Below are 8,590 nucleotides of genomic sequence, written 5' to 3'. Positions count from 1 at the left end.
GCAGGAACTAGCAAGATAGAGAGAAAACATCCAAGTTCTACACTGAGACTCAAACACCTTAAAACACAAACAGTGCAGACTTTTAGGTGGAGGGGGCTGGAATTTACATTTCTGAGCAACGGAAGGTAGGTCTGCATAAATGAAGTGGCACCGTGCAACTTGTGCTTCAGTGCTCTGGTACATAGCCCTGTTGGGCTAAGAGACAGAAATCTCATAGGAAGAGGGTTTTCTAAGGACCAGAGCCGTGGTGAAGCACAGCCCCTACTCAGCCTATGCTGCTACACTGCCTGAGGAAGGAGGCCATCTCTTCACCTGCCTAGAACAATCATATGGTGGGCTCAGATACACCTCTGTGTCCACAGCCTAATGGTGGAGTCAAAAGTACCCCTCCAGCTTCCCTAGCGTTCTGGGGGCTCACATGTCCCATGACAACAAAAGCAGGGCAAAGACAGCCCTGGCTCACACCTGAACTCCAGGCTCTCTGAACCAATGCCAGTGCATTCCTGTTAGAGAGAACAGCAGCCCAAGTGTGTGCATGCCCTTGCAACAGAGTGGCTTGAACAAGCAGCCACAGAGCAACTTGTTTTAAACACTCCGTCCTGCACTGGGCCACAGATGATTAACAAATCCAGAGTCATTACAGCAGAGGGCATATTGGCAAGTGAATAGCAAAGGGAAACAAATAGAAAAGCTGTATAACATTCCAGGAAAGCACACTTTAACAGAAGGGACAAAACCTGCCTGCTTAAAAATAAAGATCTCTGCACCACCTTCCACGTGCTAACCTAACTCCAGGTTAAGATGTGGATGCTCTGCGTGCAATTCGAGAGGTCCTGTAACTCCCTGCAGTTCTTGGCCACTCCAGAAGATGTCTCAATGCTTGGCACAGTTCATAAAGAACTGAGGGACAAGCCACCCGGATACAAACGGAGCACAATCATGAAAGCTGTGCCACTGCACCACTTCAGTCCAAGGCAGAAAGCTGCAAAAACCACGAAGGGTTGCCCTGAAACCCATTTGCACAGGAACATCAAGTATCTCTAGTGCTGTGCTCCTCAGACTGCCAGGCTTGGGACTTCACTTCTTCCTATTGTGAGCCGGAGCTGTTCCCAGAGGAGGGCAGCAGAGTCCCAGCATCCGCTCTGACCAGCCCCAAACCTGCTCGCCTGCTTCAGAAGCTGGTGGAAAAGCAAGAGTTTGGGAAGGCCTCCCATGGGGAAGGGTGTGGAGATGACGGCAGCACTGGCTGCCCTCTCGCAGTGTCACCAGGCATTGCTTGCTGCAACGGCCTCGTAACCCATGTGCACTCCGAACAGAGCAGCCAGACAGCGGGCTCTGCGTGGGGAGGGGACTTTCCCCCCCTCCAAAAACATGTAAGAAATTTAATGATGGTCTGCAGAATGGGTACAACATCCTGCTCGAAAAAAAAACAACACCAAATCCTCCAAGATATCCTCTCCCTCTGCTCAAATCCACTAGGCTTGGGCTAGTTCCCCTCCTCCTCCACCATCAGGCACAGGGACACAGAGGGCTGGCAGCCAGGCTGGTGTTAGTCATGGTTCCTCCTTGCAGTTTCTGCTCCACCCTGAGTCCCACTTCCTGGCATTGGAAAAGGGTAGCAGAGGCAACAAAATCCTGAGGTCTGATACAGCTGTTGCCCAGGGAGGGGCTGGAAACACCCAGTCATGAGTACAAGTGTGTATGAATCATCCTGAAACTAGGGGATGGGGCAGCAATCCTCCTGTGGAATACAGGAGCCACAGCCAGGAAGCTGAGCTCAAGAAACCAGGGACTGAGCCACGCGTTGCGGCAGACACAGTGTAATGTCAGCCCCAGGGACGCAGCAAGGCATGGGGCATCATGCTGGCTTTCACAGGAGCAATCCTTCCTCAGGTAAACACACAGCCTGCAGCACACCTCACCAGTCATTTGCCTTTGAGGCACCAGTCCTCAGTAACCAGAGAACACCAGGAGCCTGCAGTCAGTTTCCAGATCAATTCCCATTCCCAGCCCATCTCACACCCTTGCCAGGCCTAGGACACACATGCTTAGCATGCAGCTAAGCCTCAGGGAAATGCCAACAGAGAAACAAAAGTGACTACGGTTTGGTGGTTTTTTGTTTGTGTTTTTTTTTTTTTTAAAAACCCTGCTCTCAAGGAATACAACAAACACTTTCCACCCAACTAACATCATAAGATAAGAGATGTATCCGCTCTCTCATCCTTCATGAGCAAAGGCCTACCTCACAGTGCCAGGTCTCAGAGCAATGCTGCTGTTACACAGCCGCACCAGGCACCGTGCTGGCCTCAGGGATGCAAAGGAAGGTAGGGGACTGACTAGCAACAGCAGCCTAGCAGCAGCTTGTCAGAAAAGCAGTGACACACGAGGCTGTGGTTTGCACCAACCCTGCTAGCACACACATGACATAGGTCAGCATTTAAGCTGGTACAGGGGACACTGGGTGGATTTTTGTGGGTTCTAGATAGCAGCTACAATTAGACATTCCTATTATAGCAATTAAGTCTGGTTTCCTGTGGTAATGACGAACTAGATGGTCAGAAGTAGGTTTTTCCCCTCACTGTACCTAATCTTTAAGCCTAAATTTCTTTGCTTTAGGCACAAAGGGAGTCTTGTGCAGTTAATTGTTGATGTATTGAATGCTCAAAGGTCAATGGTAGAACACTAGCAGCTACAATTAGACATTCCTATTATAGCAATTAAGTCTGGTTTCCTGTGGTAATGACGAACTAGATGGTCAGAAGTAGGTTTTTCCCCTCACTGTACCTAATCTTTAAGCCTAAATTTCTTTGCTTTAGGCACAAAGGGAGTCTTGTGCAGTTAATTGTTGATGTATTGAATGCTCAAAGGTCAATGGTAGAACACAGCTTTCCGAACAGCGCCAGTGTTTTTTAGCAGCAGCAAGTCAGAGCCGTACAGGCCTGCTTTCCAGGCAACAGCTTACATGGGAAAGGAGGACATGACACTACTTTAAGCAACAACATAAAGTGACCTGTTGCAAGTGAAAGAGGTCCTTAACAATTTTTCGACCAGGCCATGACAGGCATGCCTTCAGGCAGATACGTCAGGACTCAGTATTCTCTGAAGAGGCAGACAGGAGTCTCTGCTGAATTTGGACACTCATTTAAACCATGGTTTCTCTTCGTGTTGTCAGAGTGCCCAAAGTCAGCTTGGTCACCCACCATGTGAATGCTCATCATCACCAATGGGAAGCAGAGCAGGGCAAGGCTACAGGCTGGTTTGGGCCTCCTCACCCACCAGGAAACCTGTCTCCCTGCCAATCCTCTGCCCGGACACAGCAGCGGGACACTGTGCATCTGCAACAAGGCAGGAAGCATCCTACTCCTCTCTCATGGAAAGCTTTGGGTACAGGCCAAAGCTGCTGTGTAATTTGTCCCCAGAGCTCTGCCAGTGACACTCCTTTGTTCCAACCCATGTGCCACTCAAGCCTGCATTTTCTTGACCATCGTTTTGCATCTGGCAAGAAGCTACAACAGCACCAGCTGCCACCCGCTGCCTGCCAAGGGTTGGCAGCACAGACAGCACATGCCGGCTGATGGACGACTATGCAGGGGGCTGTGCTCCAAACAGGTGGCAGCAGAAGAGGAACTGCTCTGCCACTAGTGCCGCACCACTGATGCCAGCACACCACAGCATCTTCCAGAGCCTTGGAGATAAAGGCACTTCTTTTTCACAGGAGAGCGCCCCAGCAGCAAGCTCAGAGGTTGTCCTCAGGTCATCAGCCAGGGTGAAAGGTGGCCCAGGAGGCTCACAGAGATACAGAGGGCTCCTCCAGCAGCAATTTTGTGTTCACAGTCTGACCTGGGGCCAAGAGCAGAGTGTTCTTCCTGCTCTGCTGGATTCTTTGCTACCCCCAATTCATCTCTGACAGGGCACTTCTCCTTCCCTGTCCAGAGAAGCTGCCAGCTTAGGGCTTTGCTGGTGTCAACTGACAGGCTCTCACTTCCCAGATTTCCCTGGCTTACCCCCTCTCTTTAAGGGCTGGGCCCTATAACCCAACAGTCTTTGACCTGTCTTGTACTGTGGTCCTCTTGCAGAACAAGAAAGAAAACCCTTGGGGGACAACAGCAGGGGAAGGTGTGACAGGCCAGCACAGAGAGATAGTACAGCAGCTGTATCAGCTGCCAGTCATACCCTGACCAGACCAGTGTGTCATGGGCCCTGACTGCTCATCCTCCCTCCTAGGCACTGCCGAAGGTCTTGGCAGAGATGATGCAACAGGAGGTTTTGGTATCTGAGCTCACCCTTCCTACTGAGATGAGTTGGGTACCCCTGAACGCATGCAGATCACTGGTCAAATCCCTTCTCTTCCTCCACCTGGCAGCAATTCCTGGCCAGCCCACACTGCTCCCAAGGGTCTCACCACAGCTGTGACATATGTTCTGTGTGTCTGCTGAGCCAGCGTGCAGTACTGTACTGCTGCATCACCACATTTATTGCTCACTGCAGGGACATGACCACCCCTCAGGAAGCTTGGTGTGTCTGGTCACTGTGTGATGCAGAGAGTGACCCAATATAAACTCGAAGAGGAAGCCTTCTGCACCCCATGAGACCAGCTGCTCTGAGCAGAGCCTTTCCCCTGCAGCCAAAATGAGTTCCGAGCTGCTGTACTGCAGAAGCCCAGCAACAAGACCCTGGGACTGAAGGAACATGCAACTTCTAACTACAGCAGCGAGCTCTGTCAACACTCCCAAGCAGCTGCAGGAAGGCTCAAATATGCTCCCAAAGTAGACTGAGGTTGGAGAGCTTTGACATCATGTACTATTACTGCCACATGGAGATGGATGCTGACAGTGGTCCACACCTTGAGCTCCCCATGGTGTGGGGAAGCTCACCCGCTTCTCCACTGCACCCCACAGCTGGAGAAACACAGAGGGTACAGTGCTACCTACAGCTGTCTGTCTCCTCCTTCTACCCTGCAGCCACATCCCTGTCTGCTCCCGCAACCACCCTCACCTCACGGAAGCTGAGCTTCCCATCAAAGTCTTCATCCACCTCCTTGATCATGTTCTTCAGCCCCAGGTGGGTCTGTGGGGCTCCCAGCTTTTCCATCATCAGCTTCAGCTCCATCAGGTCAATGTACCCATCCCGTCCAGAGTCATACCTGTGGGGTGCAAAGGGGAGAGGGTCAGCCCTCATCATCCCCCATATCCATCTTCCCAGAAAAGGAACCACAAAAGTAGATAAAGTCACAGGGTGGTTCAAAGCTCAGGGGAGAGGGGAAGCTGCACAATGCAGACAGTGCTAAGATATATTAAGCTCAGGGAAGTAGCAGGCAGCTCACAGAGCTGTCTCAAAGAGAAGTGCTCAGGGAGCTCAGACCAAACCACCCACACAGGAGCATGGAGGAACTCAGCTTATCTCAGTGGGATTTCCATCTCACCCACATGCATGTCCAGCACAGAGGTTACTTACACACAGCTTACACCGTGCACCAGCACAGTGAGACAAAGACACACCAAGGCCAGCTGATGCCAGGTCTCCTGCTTATTTAGAGAAGAAACAGGGAGCAGAGACCAACTAGATCCTCCCAGCAGAAAGCAGCTATCAATCTTTTTAACAATGCTCAGCCTGGAACCCTGCATCAATTCCTCCCGACATCTGCTGTGGGTGTGAATAAGACATCCGGCCCACCCAGCAACCAGTGCTTCGCACCTACCAGGGCCATCACTGAATTTCTAAGTCCAAAGGCTGGAAGGATGGGTGCTCTGCTATCAGTCAGCCCATCAACAGCCCTCCCTCATACTGGTCCTGCCATCAGTGTCCAGCACAGGGCTGGGGCAGGATCTGCCAGGCTGGGCTCAGCCCTTGTGCAGCATCTGCCACTGCCCCTTGCCACCATCTCAACCCCATAGTTAAATCCTTGAAACCGTTCAGAAAGGAAACCCTAGGCATGGCGCTGAAGCTTTCCCATTGAGCCAGTCAAATCCTCCCACCCATCATCTTTCATTGATGTTTAGCTGTCTTGCAAAAAAATGAGGGCTGTAGCCTTCCCAGACAGAGACCTGCACAGTTGTGGTTTCCCTGGAAGAAAGCCCTTCCCAGCTGAGAAACCTCACAGCCGCACAGGAAGCTGTGGTAGAGGAAGGCACGAACAAAGCTGCTGGCCCGGAGCTGCTTGCAGGCGTGGGCAGCATGAGGCAGGGCTGCAGCCAAGAGCTCTGTCCCTGCCTGCACCAGCATGGCGTGCTTTTCCCCTCAACTGGAGTGGCCTCCCACCACCTTCAAAACCATCTTTGTTTCCAAGGGCCCCAGTTCCAAAAGACCCCAAATGACAGAGACATCACCACCGCGCTGGCACGCAGCCCTTACTACCAATCTGCCTGTATGCTCAGCACCCAAACCCACGAGCCCACCAGGCCAGACAGCTTTCTGGAAAACAAGGAAAGAAGCCTCAGTCGGAGCAAAAACCAGGTCACAGACAGGGGACGTCATGAGGAAGAACGGCAGCAGGTTCATCACAGCAAAGAAGGCGTCAGTTAATTAAGGCACACGTTTACAGCATTACCAAGCCCTGCTCCAGGACATACTTGCAAAACCTCACAGAAGCGTAATAAGTGCAATAGTTAATAGTCAATATATTTAATAGTCAATTTGCTTTTCCTTTGAGTTTGGGAGAAAGGGTGTGGAGCTGCTCCTCCAGAGTAAGGTGGTTGGATGGGCAAGCCTTTGACTAGATAAAGCAGCAAAGCATATCATGGCAGGGAGGCACTTCGGTTTTGGTGGCTTTTTATTTTTTTTAGACCTCAGCAAACTCACACTGCCCTTTGGCTGGGTGCAGAAGCAGGACTACACTTGAGGCCTCTACCAAGGGTCGTCCATCCAGGGTCAGGACACTGCCCGGTCCCTCTTGGAGGCACTGGGTAATGCAGATGAAGGCAGAAAGAGGGCAACATGCCCAGGCTGTGCCTGCCCTGCTCATCTCACTCTTCTGCTTCAGATGCTACCTGTAGGTAAACACGGTGTCTTGTTCCCTACCCCAGCACTAAGCCTGGGGGCAAATGCACTGCCAGGTTAGCATTGCCAGGAAAGCAAAAGGGTTAAGCGTGGGTCACAGCTTCAGGGCTTGTCATCATTGCAGAGAGGCAACACAAAGCCAGGATTGTGAGACAGGGTCTTATTGCCAAGGGCAGCAGAGCAGCACACTGTACCAGTCACACAATGGGTGTTGAGCATGCTGGGCCAGGGTACAGCTGGCCCAAGATGCACCCTGAAATCAGGTTACCAGTCCCTTTCAGTCAGGGACAGCCAGACAGAGGGACGCCAAAACTCTCCCCCCCCAATTCAGCACCAGCCCTGCCGAGCAAAGGCAGCACCCTGCAAACTGCTGCATTCCTTCCCCATCCCCCTCACCTCCTAAAACAGCCCAAGTATTTTAGGACTTGGGTACATCCACTCGGCTGCCACAGAGCCGCACAGCCAGACTATTTAGGGAGAAGCGTATTTATAGGGCATGAGAGACAGCGCAATTCATTCCCCACCGCCCCCCCGCAGGCACATGCATTCAGCCCTACGGGTTACAGGACCTGCACCTTGTTGGTCAGCCGATGCTCCTGGCACACCTCAGCCCTACTAAAAACCCCACTGTCTGCCTTTTAGAGGCTTCCAGAGCCCCACTATCTGCTTTTGGGAGCTCCCTTCCAGGGCCCAGGGCTCCTGCCAGCCTGTGGTACCACTCATGCCGTGCAAAAACACCTCGTAGCAGGCAGGCAACTCCAGCAGCAAGACCGCCTGTACAGCAGCCCTGTCCCAGTGATGGACACGGGTCAGCCCAAACAGGCAGCGCAGGCAGACCTGGAGGAGGACTCTAAGGCAAGTTTGGCCCCTAAATGTATCCCAGGAAGCTGTCCCATCCTGTACTCCAGGAATGGCACAGCAAGAGCACGCAGCACTCTGGTGCTTTGCCAGCTCTGCCATCACCCGCTGTCCTGCCGTGACACCGGAGATCGGCTTCCTTCAGGCTCAAAGCTCCCTGGGCCGCAAGCCAAGCCAAGCCCTGGCGATGTGTAGGCATTATGGACAGAAGAGCTCCCACGCCAATGGGCAAAGACATCTCATCACAAGCAGGCAACTCCAGCAGCAAGACAGTACCATGGCAGGTCCCCACCTGCGACAGCTGGGATGCCGCAGGCAGCTACAAGCGCCGCGGCCGGGACGACAAGGCTTCGCAGTGCCGCCGCAGACATGTTCCTGGCAGCAGATGAGACACAGGCAGCAGCTGCCAAATTCTGCTGCAACAAGGATGCACTCAGACTCCCACACTGGCTCACTTCCACCCAGGCTGCAGAGCATGCCTGGCTGCTGAAGTGGTGGGGGGGTGTAGAAGAGTGCAAACTTGCTCAACAGATTTGCTTAAGAGCAAGAAGAGTATTACACATGATTTCTGCCCAAGTACAATCATTGTAATGGTGTTACACAGCACAGCAGGGGTGGGGTGGGGGGTATGCTGCAGAAGAAAGAACAATCAAAAAAGGAGGTAAAAGGAGATGCTGAGGATTGCATCACCTGTACTGACCCTGCAGTCACATCCCCAGCTGCCTGAAAAGCCCCA

At 52.5% G+C, this 8,590-nt stretch overlaps 1 protein-coding gene across 1 annotated transcript in view; it reads right to left on the bottom strand.

The window, feature by feature from the left end:
- EFHD1 (EF-hand domain family, member D1) overlaps positions 1-5,953 on the bottom strand; it is a 7,884-nt gene extending 1,931 nt beyond the window's left edge. The window contains 3 exon segments of the mRNA XM_010156229.1: positions 4,498-4,521; positions 4,984-5,143; positions 5,940-5,953. Of these exon segments, the coding sequence (XP_010154531.1) occupies positions 4,498-4,521; positions 4,984-5,143; positions 5,940-5,953 (198 nt within the window).
- Positions 5,954-8,590: the final 2,637 nt, after the last annotated feature.

Source organism: Eurypyga helias, unplaced genomic scaffold (genome assembly GCF_000690775.1).
Source record: "Eurypyga helias isolate BGI_N326 unplaced genomic scaffold, ASM69077v1 scaffold19847, whole genome shotgun sequence".
NCBI classification, from domain to species: domain Eukaryota; kingdom Metazoa; phylum Chordata; class Aves; order Eurypygiformes; family Eurypygidae; genus Eurypyga; species Eurypyga helias.
Note: the sequence above shows the minus strand (reverse complement) of the source record. Positions and strands in the feature narration are given on the sequence as shown.